This window comes from Nothobranchius furzeri, chromosome 14, assembly GCF_043380555.1.
Source record: "Nothobranchius furzeri strain GRZ-AD chromosome 14, NfurGRZ-RIMD1, whole genome shotgun sequence".
NCBI lineage: Eukaryota > Metazoa > Chordata > Actinopteri > Cyprinodontiformes > Nothobranchiidae > Nothobranchius > Nothobranchius furzeri.
Genome location: NC_091754.1, coordinates 28,089,878 through 28,112,190, shown reverse-complemented (window position 1 = coordinate 28,112,190; position 22,313 = coordinate 28,089,878). Strand labels below are relative to the sequence as shown.

The window sequence follows — 22,313 nt, the reverse complement described above, 5'->3', positions numbered from 1 at the left end:
CAGATATATTTTTCATTTTTCTTAATTTATCTGTTCTATTTTCTTTTCGCCACGCCCATAAACCTGGAATGGTCCACTCAGGGTCATGAAGAGGGGATTTCATTGAAAAATAGTTTGTTCAAAAAAACTTTCATACTCTTGATTGACATTAAAATAACAAGTATGACATGGCCTCCAAATAGTGGAAGCATTCCACATAGAAAATCAGTTATGTCATGAATAACGTGCGTTTAAAAGCAGTTGAAGGAGTTAAAACGCTCCTGCGCGTTTCCACCGAGTCTCTGAGTCCTTAACGGGCACGGAAGCGAACCCATCTGTCAAATAGATTTTAATAAATCTGACTCAAACGCTCGTTTGGCCGAAACAAAACACAAAACGGTACTTAACCATGGACTCTCCACGCTGGCTGCCTTTGGAGTCAAACCCAGAAGTACGTAGCATCGTTTCTTCCCGCCTACATTATTTTGTTTAAGTCATTCATTCGTCGGGATGCTAATGTGTTGTTAGCATAGAGAACAAAAGCTAGCTTCCGTCTGTTGTGGCTGTTTTAATATTAAATTATTATCTTCAGTAACTTTTTCTTTTGTGTCTTGTTACTTCAGGTCATGACTAAGGTACGTGCTTCATTTTGAGTGGATTGAACTGTGGTGAGGTGTGAGTCCATTAGCATTGATGCTGTAAAGAGTTTTTCTTACTGTAACAGATTAACATGAAACTAAAGCAACAAAACGCTTATATTAATAATCCTGTAAAAATGTAATGAAATGCAGCTGTAATTCTTAGTGCAGCATATTAATTTATAGTTGCTTTTAGCTTTTGTTGGATTTTAATCTAAATTTATATCATATGTTTGACCCACAGTAAAGCTGTTCAACCAGTAGAGCTAAAATATCTGCTATGATCTGATGTTACTTCCTCCTGTACACAAACTAGGTTGGCAAACCATCATCAACATTTACTTTTATTCAACACAATCGTTTAGTATGATTTTGGTTTTAATGTTGGTTTCCTCTAATAGGATTTTTTATTTATTAATATTTTTTCATGTTGTTACTTTTAGAATTGGGTCTTTGTGTTTTTAAAATCATTATATATAATAAAAACTGTGTTCGAATTTTACCAATATGCACACGCCTTAGTGTTACGCAGTGTCCTTCATTTTAACACCATCCCTGGTCTTAACAAAACGGGGGCTCGTCTGGGATTTGGACCCGGGTTCTCTTGCGTTTGTGAGAATTAGCAATCATAATTCCATAATATACCTGATTCTAACAGCAGCTTTTGGTGAAATAAATTTAAAGCTGAGTAAATGACCTTTTTAAATCAGCTGATTAACCTTATATACAGGTATAAACTAATATTTTAGAAATTAGGTTTTGTTCATGCACAGATGGATTCAGCATCCAAAAGCTGAGCTACAAATTAGATAATGTTATTTAATAAACATATATTGGCTACATACAGTTTAAATATTGGACATTTGAAGAAGTTGTAAACATCTTCGTGTGGAGCAGTTGTTTGTAGTTAGTCAGAATTAACTCTTTTTACTTAAAACTCAATCTAGTTTGTGAGCTGTTTGGGTCTGAGACCAACCTGGCAGTTTGGGGATGTGTATGGACTGGATCCAGAGCTTCTCAGCTTGGTACCAAGACCCGTGTGTGCAGTGCTGCTCCTCTTCCCGGTCACAGAGAAGGCATGTATCATTGTTGTCATTGGCTTTGTCCATTAAATAAACCCAATGAATGTGTTCACCCTGGATTTTCATTGCAGTTCTCTTGTTCACTCTTCCTTCTTCTAAGCTGAGTCTCATTCTGTCCTGCTCGGAACTTAAGATTGTTACCTCCTCACGCTTAGACTACTGCAACTCACTTTTCACCTGTCTGAACAAAACCTCCCTGAACTGTCTGCAGGTGGTTCAGAAGGCCTGTGCTCGACTTCTGACCAAATCATCAAAGTACGCCCACATCACCCGCTACTCCTCCAGCTCCACTGACTGCCATTCAACATCAGGGTTCTTTTCAAGATCCTGGTTCTGGTTTTTAGGACCTTACATGGACAAGCACCACCATACGGTGGTGATCTGCTTACACTAGGGGTGGGAATTGATAAGTTTTTATCAATATCAGTTGCATTGTGGATTCAATCTATCAATCCAATTCCTCATCAGTCAACTAAAGTAGTTCAATTGGTGGCAAAAAACTAATTGCACACGGCCTCCTGCATTGTAGCTGTCAGTTTATTTATGATAAATAATAAACTGTACGTGTATCGGTTAGAAAGATCTTTCCAAATGTTCTCCTTTATGCTCCTTGTGAAGGCAGTCATCTTCTTATTCGGTGTTGTGTTGCTGTAGCTTTTGCAGAGTGGGAGAAATCTCACCACAGATCAGATTTTAGTCTCTGGAGTCTGCCAGTGTGGACTTGTATATATGTATGTATGTAATATATATATATATATATATATATATATATATATATATATATATATATATATATATATATATATATATATATATATATATTAGTGCTGTGAAAAATAACGCGCTGATTTAGTTAATGTGAAATGTTTAATGCATAAAAAAATTTACGTCATGCAGTTTTTTTTTTAATTTTACGAAATCCGACACCTCAAACTCTTGAGCGGCTCTGAAGGAGGGGGCAGCATTGCGCTATGCTGGTGTCTGACCTGCTGCTGGAAATGATTAGAAGCAGCAGCAGCAGAAAAGAGAAGGAGAGGAAAAGCTTGCTAGCATGGACAATGCTGTCCGTGGAGCGCTGTCTAGATCGGTACAAAGCAGAGCCCAAAATGGATATTGGACACTGTCCATTACAGTGGTGGTTGAAGAGAGAAGAAGCACATTCCAGACTGGCACCTGTTGCATGCAAGTACCTGTCAACCCCTGCAACCACAGTGCCTTGTGAGAGATTATTTTCACTCTCAGGTCACGTCGTCGGTGCGCTCCAGGCAGCTGCGTTCAGCGCATGGTCCATTCTCAAAGTGGTGCAACCAGAAAACTTATTAACCCACGATCGTTCATGTCCGCACATGTTCTCTACTTTCTGTCTTATTTATGCCTGAAGCGCTCTGCTACTGCGGAGCTCATCACCTGTGCTGCAGTGATTTCACCTCACTGATGCAGCATCAAAACGCGCTCTCCGCTTTGTGGTCAGGAGATCCCTTTGATCAGCGCAAAAGTAACATGAGGTGAAAAAGTAATAATCCAGGCAGCAGATTTTCTGGAGAGTTTAGAGGAGATGCAGGAAGATGAGAGACAGACAGGTCAGGAAATAGTTAAATAAAAACAAAACAAAGTGTTGAAAAGTAAAATGTAGGTAGATTTATCTCCACTACACGTTTTTACCTGTATAAAACAATAAGTTACACACATGTAATATGTATACATCTGATATAATTCAGATCACCTTCAAAACTCAGTCACACACCCAGGGCCGTTTCAAGGCATTCTGGGGGCCAAGGCAAAACAGAACATCCCCACTATAGCTGGGCTCCCCAGAAGCCTCTGTGTAATCCAAACCCTGTCTAGGAGTGTTAATTATACAGTGTTTGTAAAAAACCCTCAGACATTACTGACATGTTCTAATATTATCAGATGGAAAAAGCAAATTATCAGACATGCTGTCTCATCTGCTTCTTTTCTAAACTTGCAAAAAGTAACAAAACCATTTGAAAGCCACTATTTGTGGATTCTCTGGAAGTTTCCATGGAGTGTGTGACAACTTATTTTTTCATTGAGAAATATAAAGTTGGAAAAAAGTGTAAGAGCAGCCAGGCTAATGATCAGAAAAATTGCGATTAATCACAATTGATTATAAAAATAATTGTTGTGATTTAGTTACCTGCTGTATTAACAGGAGAGGACATACAAACATCACTGCTGCTGCTGTGTTTAAATTCAGTAGTCCAGAGCGGATCAAAACTCGCCACTAACTCTAAGTTATTGTGTATTTTGTGCCCAAATGCTTTTTCCTTCCCTTGATGAACTATCTACTATGCAATTATTGCAAGTTACCCAGTTAACTTTTCTTGTAAAGCATAACCAAACTTTAGAGTCTTTGTGCCGCTTAGACACCATGTTTCCTGCTTCCGTAAGCTACGCAACCTGCGCGGTGACGTCATTTGCGCGGACTGGAATTGATAAGAGGAATCATTTTCAATAGTGGTGAACAATTCATAGGGATTGAAACTATCAGAACCGGTTCTCAACAAGAATCGTTTTTTTGATTCCCAACCCTACCCTACACCCCCAGCAGGTCCCTGAGGTCCAGTGACCAAAGCCTATTGGTTGTGCAGCACCAGGCTAAAGGCCAAAGGTGACAGATCATTTGCTGCTGTGGCCCCCAGACTCTGGAACTCTCTCCCCCTGAGCATGAGATCAGTGGACTCGGTGGACTCCTTTAAAAAGCAGCTGAAGACTCACTTGTTCAAGCTGGCTTTGGTGTGACCTTCATCCCCACCCTGTTTTTATTCTGCTCTTTCTACCAACTCTGCCTTTCTGAGGATCCACTGATTTCCCTCTTTCCCTTTCCTTACATTTTTTATCACAATTTTTTTTTCTCATTTTAACCATATTTAACCATTTAAAAACCTTTTTTATATTTTGAATTATTTTGTTCTTGTGAAGTGCCTCATGATTTATCTTGAAGCACTATATAAAGGATAATTTCCTTTCTTGGCAACGCAGAGGTGTTGAATGTTATTAAACAAGGTTTTATTGTCCGTTTACTTCTCAGTATGAAGCATTTAAGCAAGAAGAGGAGGAGAGACTCAAAGGCCAGGGACAAGAAGTCTCCCCTGATGTCTACTTTGTCAAGCAAACCATTGGGAATGCTTGTGGAACGATAGGATTAATTCATGCAGTGGCAAACAACCAGAAATACCTGGAATTTGGTGAGTACCAAAACAAGAACAAGCAAATATCTACAAAGACCTCATTTTACCCATCAGCCATGTTTGTAGCGAGAGAGTGGTTATTCTATAATCAGAATCATAAAGTTACTGAGTCAGTTATTCTTACTCCCCAGAGCCCAACTCTCCTCTTCAGAAGTTCCTCGAACAAACATCCAAAATGACACCTGAAGAAAGAGCTGTGTTCCTGGAGAAAGATGAGGTGAGACGGCCAGGATGGTGGAGACGGGGCACTCCGAATACAGAGAAAGATGTCTCAAAGAAAGCTGGCGTATTACGATGCTCTAGATTATATTTATATTTGCCCATGAAATGGGAATGCATTTGTACAGTAGCAGCTGTAGAAAGAACTGTTTCTCTTCTGCAGAGTATACGCGTCACACATGAATCCAGCGCACAGGAGGGACAAACTGAGGTTTGTAATTTTACATATTTAAAGTCAAATATTAACATTTTAATGTCTTAAATCTTAAAAGTTGTGTTTTTTTATTATCGGTACAGGCTCCAAGTTTAGATGAAAAAGTGAATCTGCATTTTATAGCTTTTGTGAATGTTGGAGGACAGTTATATGAGCTGGGTGAGTTTTACCATCAGAACTTGTGTCAAATTCAAGCAAACGTTGTTAAAACGCCTGATTTATGATGTGTTTTTGTACTTTTATACCAAGATGGACGGAAACCTTTCCCGGTTGCTCATGGGAAAACTACAGAAGATTCTTTCCTTGAGGTATAACAGGTTAATAATTATGGTTTGTTAAGTTATCCAATTAAACTGACCGGAGTTTAATAAAAAAAAATCTCAATCTCAATACCACCAAATTCAACAATTTTCTCAAACAGTCAAATTAGTTTGTTTAGGAGGCTGAAACGGCGTCTTGGAGTGGAACTAAAGGGAGTTATTTGTTTTCCAGGATGCTGTGGAGGTTTGTAAGATCTTCATGGCCCGTGATCCTCAGGAGGTTCGCTTCACCATCATTGCCCTCTCCAAAGATTAATTCTGAGGAAACAAATTCAGTCCATGAAAGCAAAAACATGACTGCCAAACATTCTTAAGTGCTGATTATTCTGTAATTCTGCTTGAAATGTCAGAACACCAGAGATGGTATTTAAATGAGTTGAAGTGAAAGTGTTCATCAATTGTAAAGCCAATAGAAACTTGACATCACAGTGTGTTTGGTTACGTTCTGTGTTACAATCCATCACATTACTCTCACTGGATTGTTGATGGTCTGATCTGTTCATTTAAGGCTTTAATGTCACAATATCCAGTGAAGGTGCCTACTTTTTTTGTGATGATTACAAAATCTGTCAAATAAAAGGCGTGTTTATTAAACACATCTCTTGTGGATCATTCTCTATTTTCTAATCGTGCATCTTGTTCAGACTTATACGGAAGACAGTTGAAGCTAAGTCAAAATAATACAGATTTAACTTGGTGATGACTGGGAAATCAGGGTGTGACTTGTCTCCCTTTTAGGATTTAACAAGGAGGCACTTAGATGCTCCCTAATATCCCCCTCAGCTGTGATCTGTTCCACACAAAGGAGAAACACCAAATGATCATGTAGGGTGTTTGTAGCTCACAGGTCAGAGAAAGACTTGGTTTGGGTTTTAATAACACAATGATTTGGACAGATTGATGCTGGAAGGGCAATCTGAATATAAATATATTGATAACCAGTTGGATCATTGCCACCTTAAATCTATTTTCACCCCTGACCCCTGATGGGCTTTTTACATGGTCATGCATAACAGGGTTAATAAAATAACACAAGTAAAGTGAGTCACTGATAGCCTTAATTCTGTTGTAATAAATTATTTAAATTTCTGATTTTGTTCTGCTTTTATCCCCTGAACTTGAGTTTTCTTTAACATTGTTTTTATCTCCATTGGTTCTTTTTTTTTTCTCAAAATAAATAATTTTCTGATAAAACATAACGAATGTAAAATTTTTACCGAATCTCTGAATCATAATATATAATTGAAGAAAACCAACATCATCACAAGAGGAGTCGGGCTCAGTCAGGTTATAATTCATAAACATTTATTTGTTGAGTTATAGTTTGTTGTGAAGCTGAATGATGCATTTTACTTTGAAAGGGGAGGAAACAAGTAAAAAAAAAAGTTTAGATTTGTGCATTTCCGTATTTGTCCATTGGGTAGCGCTGCAGAGACGTTCTTCCTCCGAAAGTTATCTCAGGTGTTCCTAACTTTGTTTCAGCGAGGAAACCTTTTCTGTGTTTGGAGTCCTGAAATTCACGTTGTAGGATCCTAAACCTTTACTCGAAAGGACGTACTTTAGTTAAAAATGTTAAATTTAGTTAGACAGTTGCGCACCCACCTGCTCACGTAGCCAAGGAGAGGATTATCCGTAAACCAGAAATCAAGGCTTTGTTTTCACCTGAAAACCTCGGAAGGATCGGTATTTGGCCCCCTGGATGTATCCCACCAACCCCTGGTCCCTCACTCTGGAGCGTTAAACCCAGAAACGGCTGCTCTTTCTCATTTTTACGCGTGGGTAAAATCTGCCTGAAGGTGGATCAGACCGAACTAAGCCACAGGTGTGTCGGATGAAACAACAGGTAGGCTACAGCTGGGAAGTGATGCAAACGGAATTCATTAGTCTACTGTTCACCTTGCATTCACTCAATCATGAGGAGAACAATAGGAGGCATTTCTGACGAATGAGAGGTGTGATACATGCTCCCAGCCTTGGAGTTGACGCGTTTTAAGTGCGGTTGCTATTGTTGCATCTTTTATTACCACCGGCCCACTGGGAGCAGAGCAGGTCCAGAACTGGGGGATACTGGTGATGGAGTGGCGTGAGCAGTCCTCTGTCAGCTGTGAAGAAGCCTACTTTGAGGCGCAGAGATGGATTGAGGTGAGTTCAAACTTTTCTTACACTCCCCAACAGACACAAAACCTCTTAAATGTAGTTTTTGTGAGTGGATGAATTAACATCTGGTACTTGTATTTTTTTGTAAGTTGATAAATTGTTGAAATTTGCTCCTATGAGAGCATATTTCCTCGCGAGAGATCTGTTATGGATGGCTTTCCCTTCTAAATATGTTACCTTTTGACCTCATCATGTCTTACTTAGAAAGCTCCAAATTAACCTAAGTACACTCCCTTATCTCTTCAGAGTACAGGCACATTGCTTTAATCTCATTCATCATTGTGTCTTTTGTCAGATCCTGTCAAGACCGGCTCATTGGTTCTTATTTATGTTTCTGGAGCTTTGTTCCTCCAGTTTCAGGCAGGCAGATAGACACAAAATAACTAACGCTACACGTCTGAGCTCTGTGTTCGCTACAAAAGCAGATCAAAACACTTTAGCTTCACTGTTCCTTCCGTTTGGACAGACTTTCGTTGAGGGGCTTATGGGAGTTTGGATTGTACAACTAAAGCAAGAGAAAAGTCGATCTGATTCGCTGGTGTGACGCTATCAGGCTTTCCTGTGTCTCAGTTCCTTAAGAGTAGGACATTGAACCTTTGCAGACGATGTGGTGCTGTTTCTTTAAAGGCACAATGTGTTAGCCTGGCAAGCCAGACTACATAAATAAACATTATTTAGACTGGCAATGCTCCATTGATGGCTCTTGTTGTGGGGCAGGGTAAACCGTTTATTTATTTTGTTTATTTATTGTTTTCAAACAATCTCCGCATGCTACAGGACAGTGAGCAATGTGACGTACTCACCACAACGGATGTCGGTAAATGTGGAAGTCCACTGTTAAAGAAGGCAAAAATACATACATTTTCTGAATAAAGGACTGAAATACATCTTCTCCTGATTCTAATAAAGCCTAATTCCAAATAGTTCAAAATTGATAGAAAAGCCGTTTCAAACAAGCTGTCACCATCTTGTTCCACTCCGTTGCATCATCCCGCCCACAAGACGAATAGAGGCCCCTGAATGGCCCACAAAGCAGATAGAGTGCTGTGATTGGCTAGCCAGAATGCTGCTAGGGGCTTGCGGAGGTTCCAGTGGAGCGTTCTTAGACCAAAGCAAGAATTTGGTCTGGTTCACTAGGCTAATTCTGAGTAGTTTTTATTATTAATCTTTGGAAATTAGGGTTGTCACGGTAACCGGTATAGCGGTAAACCCCGGTAAAAAAGTTGACAGTAAAAATAACCGTCCAGTTTTTAAAAAACTATATTATCTCGGTGGGTTTACCGTGGCCGCGGTTTCGGCGCGATGACCCTTACCAGCCACCGTCGCTTCAGCTGAAGTTCCCGCGGCGCGCACACGCACTTTTTAATTTGCAACGGCACCAAAACGTTGAAGCTGAAATAATGGCCGAAGGAGGAGACGGCAGCGCCCAGGACATCCATCAGCCCCCAAAGAAGACTAAATCGGAAGTATGGACATATTTTGGATTTCTGAAAAATGCTGAGGGACAGCTAATAGAAGACTGCTATCCCGTTTGCAGAACGTGCAGGAAACAAGTGTCTGCAAAAGGCAGCAACACTTCGAATCTAATGGCACATCTGCGTGACCATCCCCCACGTCCCTACAGCCAGTGCAAGGTAAGTTAACATTAGCATTTTAGCTTAAATGCATGACGTGAGGACTTTTGGTTGAGGGAGAATGCAACGAGTCACTATATACTGCAGCCGCAGCGTCCTCTGCCAGCATTTAAACCGTGTCACGGACACCCTGTTGCTGGATGAAGCATCGTATTTGTTGATGATGAAGAGAAATATACAATTAGTTCCTTGTCATTGATTTGTTTACTTATTCAATGCCATTTATACTTGAACATTTGGATTTGATTACATAGTGTAGTAGTTATTTTAGTAATTTGTTTAAAGTGGCTATTTGTTTTAAATACATATTTTTTTAAGGTTGACTTGTACAGTGCTCAAGTCAAGTGTGGACTGTTTTAGATTTTCATTTTGATAATGAAGAAAACAAGTATATGAGAAAACAAGTGGTGTTTCTTTGATTTGTTTACATATTGTTTATGTTTTGAATGTTTGGATTTGTATAATTTAAACCTGCACTGACTACTGTAACATGTTCCAGAAAAATAAGCTATTTGTTCCTTTACTTGTGAAAAGTTGCACTTTTGCTAAGGCTTTGTGTTATTTTAGGTTTAATAAACACTGTTAAACCTTTTCAGAACTATTTCAGTTTGTGTAGAACAGGACTATCAATGCTTTCTGAACATATGCAACACCGTTTAAAAAATACCGCGATAATACCGAAAACCGTGATAATTTTGGTCACAATAACCGTGAGGTTAAATTTTCATACCGTGACAACCCTATTGGAAATATTCATTGAAATGTTGTTGAAAATGAATTAAATGATACCCAATTGTTGAAAAGTGTCAGCGGCATGAACATGTAAGCGAGTTAGTACCTGCTAGCCATGAAAGCTGCGACTGCTAGGCAACTAACCAACCATAGATAACTGCTTTTGATCTAAAAATAGCATTTTAGATATCAGCCCGATAGCTACAATTAGGCCTAGTCCACACATAGCCGGGGGTTTTAAAAACGAATATCCGCCCCTCCAAAAACTTGCATCCACACCACCTCGTTTTAAAAAAAACTCTGTCCACACGTACCCGGATAAATACGTTGTTAAGGACATGCCAGACCTGTAGGCAGCAGTACTTCCCCCGTTCTTAACCTCGTCCTTCGTCTGTGGTCTTCCGCAAGGAGCGGTAATTCCGCTTGCAAAAACAAACAAGCAAAAAGCGCTTGGACAATTGATAAAGCGAGCACAGCTCTGAGGGCATCCATGCTGTCGGCTAGTGTAAACACAGGTCGCACACGTGATGTCAGCATTTTTTTGTCACGGAAAGTGACGTTGCGGACCTTAAAACTCCGGTTTTGTCTGTCCACACGCAGACACCCAAAACGGAGAAAACGCAGATTTTCACTTTAGCCGGAGTTTTTCAAAAGATCCGTTTTCGTGTGAAAAAACTCTGTTTTTGTGTGGATGACAGGCCAAAACGTAGAAAAATATCTACGTTTTACAATCCCCGGATACGTGTGGACAGGGCCTTAGTTGACTTACATTTAAACTGGTAATTTGCCCCTGAAGTAGCTGCTGGCTCCGGATCCATCCTTTCAAAAATACCGCTCTGTATTCTGGGAACTATTTGACTGAGAGAAGGTAACAAGACACCTCCCATGTATTCTTGGTCAGTTAGCTAAACAGCAGATAAACTGAGGCAGACACCCTGGTGGTATATGAACACCCCTTGGCGACCTCTGATGACGTATCTCCTAGGCAACCGGGGCGGGACCAAGGCATCAAGGCAAGGTTTATTGGCACTGAGAAACACCCTAAGTCTCTGGGTGACGCCATATTAGACACCATGTTTCCTTCTACCGGAGCCCGTGAGGATAAAATGCATTTACTGATTTGTAACAAACGGTTCCAAAACTTTCACCATTCATAAACGTTGTTATCACATTTATCGCTTCACTCATTGCCAGTGATGAAAGGCAGTCTGATGTGCTTGTCGTTTTGCTGGAGGTTGTGTTCCCAAGGATTTTTTACCCTAATGACCATCAAACTCAAACACAAAAATATGCATCGTCACTTTAAGCCATGACCTTCAATCTCCTCTAAGATCGTTCATAGATGAGTGTGAAGCACTAGATTCAGCTCCTCCAGACCCAAGACCATGGTTCTTGACCCTAAAACAGTGGAATGCCCCATTGGATATATGTTTTGCTGCAAATAAAGAAGTTGAAGAATGTTGGTGACTTGTTCCGGAGAAACAATTGGTTGATGCAAGAGTTGGACTGGAGGATCGAGGGTGTTGCTTCAGTCTCCTCGGTAAAGATGGAGCTGAAAGGCAAAGCTCCTAATTTACTGGTTCATCTATGTTCCACTCCTCACCCATGGTTATGGGATTAGGAGGATCATGGTTGTGAGAACAAGATCCTAGAATACGAGCAGATCTCTGGCCTGGCTCAGAGGTTTAGTTGGAGCCTCTGCTCCTCCTCAGTTTGCTAAGATGTTGTGTGCATCCCATTTGGATGGATGGGATCATTTGAAGTTTTACAATTGGTACTAATCAAAAATATTCAAACTCTTACATTTAGTGACAAATTCTCAAAGGCAGCAGATGAAGTACAACTGGATCATTCAGTAACTCTTATTGCAAAAGGAAACAACAATAAGCATAAGTTATTTAATGAGTCAGTAGAACAAAAAAATCATAGTTCCAAAATAAATAAAACCATCTAACCCCATTATTATTTATGTTCTAACATGTTATGTTAGTTATTTCATCTTTTTTAATTACTGGGACAATTTTGCCCCTTGTCTTGCAAATTCTCCTCACAGCACGGAGCCGCTCCACGGCCATAACTAAACAAATATTGTTCTGATTTCATGAGGGGTGAATCTGAATGCCTTCGACATGACATCAGCGTCTCTCGCATTTGCACACTGGCCCATTGTGATGGTTTGGATTGCAGACTGGGGTGGGGGCATGACCCAGGAGCATGGAATAAAAACGATGCAAGGTGAAGGTAAAGACCATGAAGCTCTTGCATTAAAATCTGTGAAATGAGGGCTGACACCGAGAAATGAACTGAACAGTAATAAATCCTGCCCTGGCGGCACAAGCAGAACGGTTTTCCCTGACAGAGAAAGTCTTGTGGCTATTGGTTATTGCTTTTGAATGATTAACAAGCTGCTTGGCTTTAAACAGAGGCATGTGTGCGTGGCGAGGTCGGCGGTGGTGTTAAAAACGAGACTAAATGGTCTGGAGCCTGTCACATGGACACATTCCAGCATTAGCTGCCATGGCTGTGAACATGGCCCCCACAGAACTGGCTGGCTGTCAGCACAGGCCACGCTGTCCTACAACCACAAGGCCTCCTGGAATAATAGAAGCTCTTGTTAATTCAATAGAAAGCCTTCAAGTGTAACAGCTATGACAGTCTAGAGCAAGCGGGGGTTTTTGTACAACCTAAAGGTCAGTAGATCAAGTGTATGGCTGCTGTAAAGATAGCTGCAGACAATAGCTGCTCCAATAAGGGCCGACCCTAAAGGTCATCGTCTCATCTTTACCACCAACTAGTGCTACATCTTTGTTTTAACACTTTTCTGTTCAGTCAATCATTCCTTAACGTCAATCCTCTTTTGGCAAAATGACCCGCTGGATGGATTTTAATGAAACTGTCAGGAATTAATCATTTGGAGTTTGTCCAAATCATGATGTCTGCAGTTTATATCAACATTAAAGAATAAAAACACGACTATAACTCAATACAAATATGAACCTAATAAGAGCCACTTATAGCACATGCTGAGTGCTAATAGATTGCAGGAGAGCTACTATAATTGATCAAAACATTATTTTTAAAGTTTAACCCAAAAACACCTACAGTGAAAGGAAAAAGTAGTTCTGTTATTTTTGTAATGTGACCAGGATGTTATTTTTAAGGAAAACAATAGAAGTTAAATTATGTTGAATGAGATCAGAAAAACAAACATCCTGCAGGAGAACTATTCGTGGTACTGCATAGCTTCATCCAATTCCCTGTTTGACTCGTAAGTGAAACTCTTCAGCTAGCTCTGGAAGACTATTTTGTGATGGAGCACTGATCTTTAGGGTAAATAAAACAGCAAAAGTGTTGCAGCTCTTAGTTTGCATCTTAGAAATGATTCTGGTTCCAGATAATCGCAGATAGAACATTTTGTGACTGCTTCATGGTCTGTGATTCAGTCTTGCGGAGCTGGAATATTTTTGCTGGAAGATTTGATAAAATCCCCCAAACAGGAACTGAATGACTCAGTGAAAAATGCATTAAAAAGCTGTTCGACTCGCCAATGGGGCAGTTACTAACCATGCAGACTCAGAGTTTCCTTAGGACTGTTGTGCTTTTGTCTTTTCCTTTTTGTCCTTCAGGGTTGGAGTGCACAAAAAGTTCCATGCAACCTATTTTTTGTTTCACAACAGGACTGAATATTGCATTTTCTCTAAGAGCCTACAGATCTTGCCAAGGTACCATCTAATCTATCTTTAAACAGGGTTGTAGTTTGATATTTTGATCTGGTTTAGGGTCTCGTAGTGACTTGTGCATGCTTTTATCGCTGTGTGATAGCATCTGCTTCAGATAAATACATAGCGTTACAAAAGGTGACCATAAAATATGCATTTCCAATAAAACGCATAAGAAGTTATATGAGCATTCCAAATATGGGCCCTCCATATTTATTGATGTTTAGTTTTAATAAAACACTAAATTAGAATATAATTTATTCGCCTCTGTTCTTCACGTTCATCACTTGCACTAATGTTCATATTAACTCCTAATTCCTTGAACAAGAGAAATAAGATGCCTGGTTTTAAATTAGGTGTCTAATTGTTTCTGTTGCCATCCATTAAACAGAGTGGAAAACTAGAAATCCCGGAACGTTCCGTGAATTACTTTAAAAACTGCTGATAAAAACAACAGAGCTTCTGGCTGGAGAGATCTGCATGATGCTTTAAACCACCCAGAGACCTAGCTTCTGTATTGACCCATCTAAAGGGATTGTTGGTCGCCCTGCTCTGAATCTTCACACTGTTTTGATAGAAAGCAGCTAAAACCAAAGCCACAGGCATCCAGAACCTGAAACAGGCCTTTGCATAAGCTGCTCACTTTAAATTTACAAATTGGCACAGCGTTGTTATTCCAACATGTAGGTATTTTTCTTGAATCAGAACCCTGAAATATTTGGATAATATTCCCTCTGGTGGCCCATACCTCAGTCTGCTGCAGGAAGGAAGGATGAAGAGTTTCTGAAAGGGTCCGTGCCTCAAAGGCAGAAAACTCAACGTCCCTGCACGAATAAACAATAACTGGACTCATCTGATGATTTATGCGTCATCCAGTCACCATTCATGGTTCATGGCAATAATAATGAAATGATACTCTTTCATAATTCATGATAAACTCTTGGGAAACTCTTTACTAAATATTGGAACATGCTTTCAACACTTCAGCTGTTGCATTCTTTCGGGGGAGTGGATGTGGTTTTTGTAAGAAGCTGTTTTTGAAATTTTGCTCCTGCTTTTTAATCTCTCTGTTAAAGCAGAGCTGCAGTGTGTTCCAGATCAGAGCTGCGATCCAACACGTCGAGTTCAACAACAGGCTTGACCCCTAAACACGCTGACGTTGGAGGACAGTAGTTTACTGTTACAGAACGTCCAGCTTGCTGTCAGGGAGAGGTCCCACGCTTCTTCTGAATTCTCGTTTTAATTGTCCCGTGGAATCTGATTGGCTGATGGAGCTTCGATAGAAAAACGTGTGAGAGGAAAACAGATGAAAGTGACATGAAAAGGGAGACTAGTGTGTAATCTGTGTGCTGGTTCCACTTGTGCATTTGAAGTGACTCTGCTTCTGCATCTGTAGAACAGCAGGGGTCAGGATTTCATACGGCAAACACGGTGCCAGGCTGATTTCCCTGCACCAGGATGTTGTGTTGTTTTTTAGTAAACATGTGTTTGTGTTTACTCGTGCAGCCTTGTGCACGTCTCTCTGTGTTCCTGTGTTGCGTTGCTGAGATCTGGTTTTGTTCAAATTATCGTCAATGAAAAAGGTGCCGGCCAAGATCCTGGTATGTTTTGGAAACAAAACAAATATTTCCCACAAGCTAGATCCCATTAATACAAATACAGAAGGAGTCGAGAGGAAGAGGCGTGTGAGAACTGTTAATCGTGTTCATCTATTGCTGCACAGTCTAATTCTGTTGGAATGACGAGTATGCGAGGTCATCTCGTGTTACCCAGGGTGTGTGCAGAGGTGTAGCACAATTTGCTTTAAATAATAACAGTGGCATTCACTCACTCACTCACTCGCTGTAATTATTCTGGTTTCTCCTGTCCTGATGCCCTGTACTTATCTTGCATTTACCTCAGCTTTTGTCAATGATTGCTTTGAACTACAAAAATTGGACCGAAGTCTCAGAAACGAGGCCCATCTGGTCATTTTTGGGCCATTCCCATCTGTACCTGGTCGGCCCAGCCCGGATAGCATAGCTTGCTTGGAAGGTGTGAATTTGCAGTGGGTGTGTTGGCCCTGGTCAGTCTGAAGCAGACCACCTTAGAAAGAGGGCTGAAAAACAGTCTCGTTGCACCCAGAAAAAAGGCAGGCCACCAATATGTAAGAGCAAGCCTCTGATTGGTGGGTAGAATCAGCCCACATGGGCTTAAGGCATGCTTATTTAATTATCATTCATTATCATGCTGATTACCTAGAAGCTGAAAATGTCTCTGACTGCATTCCTTGCATACATAAGCAAGGATGTGTGGAATCAACCGGGCCAGGCTGGGGCCGACTGGAGCTATCCGGGCAGGGCCGACCAGGTACAGATGGGAATGGCCCATTAGATTGACGAAACCTGTTTGACTTGCTTCTTACTTTGTGCCTGAGCGTGTGTATGTGTGTTTTTGTCCATGCCAACCGTCACACACTCTTACAGTAGAATATTTGAATCTTCTCGTTTCTCCTTTGAGGAACACTAATCACTCACCATCTTTCATCCCAGACTTACAACCAATGTGGTGAAATTTTGAAATTGGCTATTTGCCTGATCTCACGCATCTTGTGTGATTAGTTAGCGCATCACATACCAACACATCAAATGGTCGCACAGAATCTGTAAAAACCACTAAGAGCTATTTGTGTGTTTGGTGAAGTACGCTAGCTGTGATGGCCATACTGAAGGATAAAAACATCTTTCTTACCCGTTCCACATATAATTTCTGATCATTTTGTTTTGGTTTGTAAAAATGATCATTGGCTTAAAGCAGGGGTGTCAAACTCATTTTAGCTCAGGGGCCACATTGAGGGAAATCTAGTCCCAAGTGGGCCGGACCGGTAAATTAAAAACAACTTCAGATTGTTTTCTTTGTTTTAATACAATCCATATAAAACAAGGCTGGAGCCTGATGACAGTGTAGTACAAGTACAACACCTGAAGTGTACTTGAAAATTTGAAAAAAATAAAATAAAAAAATCAATAAATAAATAAACATTCCTTAGTGATTCAAAGAGCTTACAGATAACATGGCTAGATCAGTTTCATGCAGCACTTAAAGTATATTTGACTCATTTTACTTAACATCTTTTAGCTTTCACCAGCACATCAATATCAGAAGTCACATCCTGAGTGGCAGCCAACTTCAGGATGTGATTCAAGTTCTTGTGTGGGCCTTGAGTGCAGCTTTGTCTTATTTATACTCATTACAGAGAAAACGTGCTCACAAAGATAAGTTTATTTTAACTCTACATTGTAAAGTATGAAAATAAAGTTTACACAACCATCTCGTGGGCCAGATTTAACCTGCTTGCGGGCCGGATCCTGCCCGCGGGCTGAATATTTGACACCCCTGGCTTAAAGGGATACTAAGCAGTTTTGCTTGCTTTCAGCAACCTCTAGTGTCCGCTATTAATTAGATGTGGTCAAAGCAAAAGTGAAACTCAACGTCTTTTTAACACCTTAATCTAACAGCAGAAATGTCTCATCAGCCTTCATTAGTGTCTACAGGAGTGGTTCATCACTAAATCAAACAAACGTTTATAACATGCTGGAAGCAGACTGCAGTGCCAGATTTGTCAGCTATTTTTTTTCTAAGTCCAACAGATGGCGGCCTGTCACTCTGAAGTTGCAAGTGCCGAATTCTGGCCACAGAGGGTGGTGGGGGTCTGAACACGAACCCTCTGGCGAACTCTGGTGTTCAGAGAAGGTAGCTGCAACAACATGATTAATTTTCCAGCCGTCAGGTGTTAGTTCACTGCTGACAGCCAGCACAATGTCCAGAGACAAATTGTACAGGGTAATGACAAAATTTTACTAATAAGTTTGTTTTACAACAATATTTACTGTTTGAACATCAAATGTGTTCAGAATCAGCTGCTTGGCTTGTCAAGTCCGCCATTTTACACAGTCCCAGCCTCACCTTGCTGAGTGGACCTTTTAGCGCAACGGAACCCAGTGTCGTGCCTGTCAAAATAAAATGTTTATGAACTTTTTTTAAACATAGATTTTAAAGGAAAAACTATACATTCATTCTGCACACCTCTAAAAGCCCAGGGGAGGCATTATTTACAAAAAAATATAAAGCTTTTTATTTAAAATGTTCCATATTCAACCTTTAACTCTATAAAGGGTCATTTTAGCACACAGTAGCTCAAGAAAATGATTTAAAAATATGAAGAAGGTGCAAAGTATCCCTTTAAACAAATGTAGCGAGAGTCATTTCACATTAAAGCAGAAATCTGGAGTTTTTTGTCAGAGAGCATCAAATAAAGTATTGCACCTTTAGCCCCTCTCCCTACTTCTGTGATTACAGCTGGAAGCAACGTATCTCAATCATTAGCATGCACCTTTAGCCGGTCAACAGAGCTAAAACAATTATTATTCTCATTTTATGCTGTTTATTATTTATTTATCAATATATCTTTAGATCTATATCTATGTGATTTACCTCTGTGCTTAAGCAGATGTCTGAGCAGTTCAAATGGCATGGGGCTTTCTGGGATGGGGGGACTGGCCTAACACTTAACATACTGGCTATGTTATATCATAGAAAGGTAAGACGATCACTGTAATGCATTTCTAAATAAATTGTACATAATTCTTGAAAGGGGAAGCCTCCAGTTACTGCTTTAATGTAAAATGGCTTCAAATCGGCGCTAAAATTCACAGAAGGGTTTTGAAGCTTTGCTAAATGCTTCAACATGACCTGTTTGCCTTGTGGTTGCTGGATCTGTACTGTGGCATAATAAAAGTGTACATATCTAAGTAGAAACAATAAGTATGCCTCCACAACAACAAGTTTTGTCCTGCAGAAATATGTGACATTAGTGGTCACATTATTTGTCAAAGAGATAAAGGTGCCCTTTTGTTTTTATATCCTAATAAATATGATTAGATCAAGTAATGCATTTAAAGGATTCTGCCGAACTGGATTGTTTATCTGTGCTGGAATTTGCGGCCTTAGTTTCTACTTGGCTTCACATCTGAAAGAGAAACACTCTAACAAAACAGAGCAAGCTTGGTTTAGGTGTGGCCAAGAGCAGGATTCTTACTCCTGATGAAAACCATCCAGTTTCATAACAAAGCAACAGGCTGATTTAACTGTTTAATTTGTGGATGAACACATGAAGCTTCAGATAAAGTAATAGAATGTTGTCATGTCTTTGCTGAGGCTGCGCGTCATGCATGCAGCACATGTGTTTGCTTACATAACAGCTCTTGGAGTTCCTGCTGCAGTGGTTTGAGATCATGGGAAAAGCATGAGGCTGTGCTGCAGCAGTCCTCAAGATGCTCCATGTGGCTTATGCAGTTTTTAACACGGCTCTTTGATTTTACCAGCAGCTTTTAACAGTGAAGTGAGAAAACTCCCAACTCCACATGGGAGCTCTTCAGGAATACCTGAGGAACTGTTGCCCTGCAGAAACTGTGTAGGAAATGCCTCCAACTTCCTCTGCTACTGTTGTCAACATCCTACCTTTATTCTCCAAACCTCCCCACCCATCGTCACACGCAGCCTGCCTCCCCTCCCCTCCCCTCTCCTCCCCTCCTCACCCAAACCCTGCATTCTTGCCGTTTTCCTCACTGTTCTTGTTATTGTTCTTTTCTTTTTTTTTTCCTTCCAGGCTGTCACTGAGCAAAAATTTGGGAACAACGACTTCCGATCAGCGCTGGAAAATGGAATTCGGTTGTGTGAGTAAGTACTCCGGTTTTCCCTGGCACCTCTTCTAGGCCGCTCATTCATAAGATATCCCTTCACTCTCTCCTCCGCGTCTGCACTCAATCGTAAGTGTTGCTGATGTTTCCCAGGCAGACCCCATGCCAGGTTTGTTTGTTAGCCACACAAGCTGAGCCTGTTTCCAGACAGCCCAACAGGGACTGCTTTTTGTTGTTGTTGGATGTTATCATTATCAGAGTTTCTCTTGTTAGCAAAGTTTGAGCTATTTCAAGAGTTGTCTGCTGCACAGATGTTCTAGATCAGTAGATTGGGAAGATAGCCATCCTTGTTTTAATGAGAAGCCATGTAGTGAATTAAAACCTCCCGTTTTAACCACAGTGAAGTCTCTCAGCGTGCTGTTTCCTTATTTACCCAGTGGCATCAGGAGTTTGGAACATTTTCTTAAGCATCGAATCACAAAATGCCCTCACGAGTTGCAAAATGAGTGGCTTTTCTCGTTTGTTTTCTCATGTTTTTGGGTAAAGTGCCGGATGGATGTAGGGATGTGATGTGCACGTATCAGCAGGAGGCTGTAATTAGCAGCAGAGTCTCCTGAAGCTTTTATCGACATCCATTCAAAGAAGAGGCTCTTGACTTTGCTGATTCGAGCCTGACTCCGTGGGTTTGTCTGATCTCTGAGACCAACACAGTCGCTTTCCTTCGGTGAGCCGCTCATGTTTTCTCAGCATGAGGAAGAGGAAGACCGATGAAAGCACCTTTACCTAGAAATTCTGCCCCATTGTGTTGAGATCTCACTATTTTCTGCTTGGAATGGAAAGTCTAGTGTCGGTCACACACATTACTTCAGCTGTGTGTGTGTGCGTGTGTGTTTGTGTGTGTGTGTGTGTTCTCATCTATTGTTTCACTGTTAAGTGAATAATACGAACCCCAGTGCCCTTCCCTTTCTTTCGCTACATCTATAGTCAGCCTATCCCTTCCTCCTACAGTCTTAACAAATCGTTTCTCCTCATGTTGTTTGGTTTTCTTTAAACAGGTGCTTTAGTTACGCTTTTCTATCACTTTGAATAACAGATGAGTATTTTTCTCTCTCACAATTTCAAAGCCAGCCACATATGTGGTGCTTCGGCTTACTTTATGTATTTAAGAGATTCGACCTGCAGTTGCTGCATTTATTGGCTAAATGGATTTCAAGGACAATGTTCTGATTTGACTGTTGCTGATGATTAGAAAGAGACTCAGAGGTTTGTTTTTCTTTACAGCCTGTAGAACAACTTTTTAGGCTATGAACTGCTGATTAAGAATGGATGATATGGTCTTAGTCATTTATCGTTAAGTCACCTGGGATTTATCATGACAACAATATGATGTCTGGAACAAAAAACATTTTAAATCTTATTTCTGATTACAATCGGTCACTCTGAACATGAAAATTGTCTCCTACACCTATCTCCTTCAATAGCGTCTGATAGAAAGTAGACGGTGAAATTAGAAAATCCTCTCAGATCTACTACATCACACTGTGAGTTAGCATTCATGGACTCTGCAATCTTTACTCACGATGGGGAAGGCTGTTGTTTTAATATCCGGGAACAGCAGTGGACGTCTCTGCTAGTTTAAGCTAACTGTTAGCATTAGCAACTGCACCGCACGGCAGAACTCCTTGAAACTTGTGTTATTTGTGGAGATAAAACATCAGCGTTGCAAGACAGTGGTAGAGTCACACTGCTGTCAACAGGACAGGACGAGATGTCCAAATATCAGCAAATAAGGCTCCAAATCCTGTTGTCTGAAGCTCTGCAGTGATGTGGGCAACATTTAGGTCTGAGAAATGGTGCACCCGTATATTTTTCTCCCTCCTACAATGACTTACAAAGGGTCAATTTCCACTAGAGACCACTGCAAATGTATTAATTCATTCACTGCCATTGATGACAAAAGTCGTCATTTTAAATCCAACCGTTCACCGCCAATCCATTTTTTTACTGTGTGGGCATCAGAACGAGCCCCCGCACTGTGAGAACAAACATCTCAGCTCTAAAGTCGATCTTCATCCGCATACGTCACACGTCACATGATCAGAAAATCCATGTGTTAGGAGATTTTTTGGGCCGCTGCTGTAAAAAAAAGTGAGGCACGAACCGGAAAAGCTTCTGCCGATCACAATTTGACAACGGATCATGAAAGAATGGATAACGCTCGAAACACGCAGATTCTTCCTGATGTAAGAGGTGAGTCTCCGCTTTCTCCATAGCAACTTCAGACCCATCTCTAAACTTCCGTTCATCTCCAAGATCTTGGAAAAGGTTGTGGCTAAACAACTCACAGCTGCTCTTGATGAACATAACATCTATGATAGCTTCCAGTAAGGTTTTCGTAGAGCTCATTCTTCTGAAACAGCTCTTCTTAGGGTCTCTAATGACCTTCTCACTCACAGTGATGAAGGTGACTGTTCTGTTCTGGTCCTGCTGGACCTGACTGCAGCCTTTGACACTGTTGACCATCACCTGCTACTGGAGAGGCTGAGAGACTGGGTAGGCCTATCAGGAACTGATCTGGGGTGGTTCTCCTCTTATCTTTCTGAGCGCTCATTTTCTGTGGCCGTCTCCAAGTTTAGGTCCTCCACCACCTCCCTTACCCATGGTGTCCCACAAGGTTCTGTGCTGGGGCCTCTGCTCTTCCTCCTCTATCTGCTTCCTCTTCAGCACAT

At 40.7% G+C, this 22,313-nt stretch overlaps 2 protein-coding genes across 26 annotated transcripts in view; both read left to right on the top strand.

The window, feature by feature from the left end:
- Positions 1–260: 260 nt before the first annotated feature.
- On the top strand, positions 261–6,262 carry uchl3 (ubiquitin carboxyl-terminal esterase L3 (ubiquitin thiolesterase)). Its single transcript, XM_015966014.3, has 9 exons — positions 261–430; positions 603–614; positions 1,565–1,693; positions 4,752–4,908; positions 5,043–5,128; positions 5,294–5,341; positions 5,428–5,503; positions 5,594–5,652; positions 5,837–6,262. Exons 1-9 carry the CDS (start codon positions 389–391, stop codon positions 5,918–5,920), a joined length of 693 nt encoding a protein of 230 aa, XP_015821500.1. The 5' UTR covers positions 261–388; the 3' UTR covers positions 5,921–6,262.
- Positions 6,263–7,116: 854 nt separating this feature from the next.
- lmo7a (LIM domain 7a) overlaps positions 7,117–22,313 on the top strand; it is a 63,600-nt gene continuing 48,403 nt past the window's right edge. For 24 of the 25 annotated variants that reach the window (XM_015966021.3, XM_054746727.2, XM_015966015.3 and 21 more), the window contains exons 1-2: positions 7,117–7,806; positions 19,554–19,624. In XM_015966021.3, the coding sequence (XP_015821507.1) occupies positions 7,738–7,806; positions 19,554–19,624 (140 nt within the window). In that variant the 5' untranslated portion in view covers positions 7,117–7,737. The remainder of the gene's footprint in view (positions 7,807–19,553; positions 19,625–22,313) is intronic. The other variant, XM_070544028.1, reaches the window with a different exon arrangement.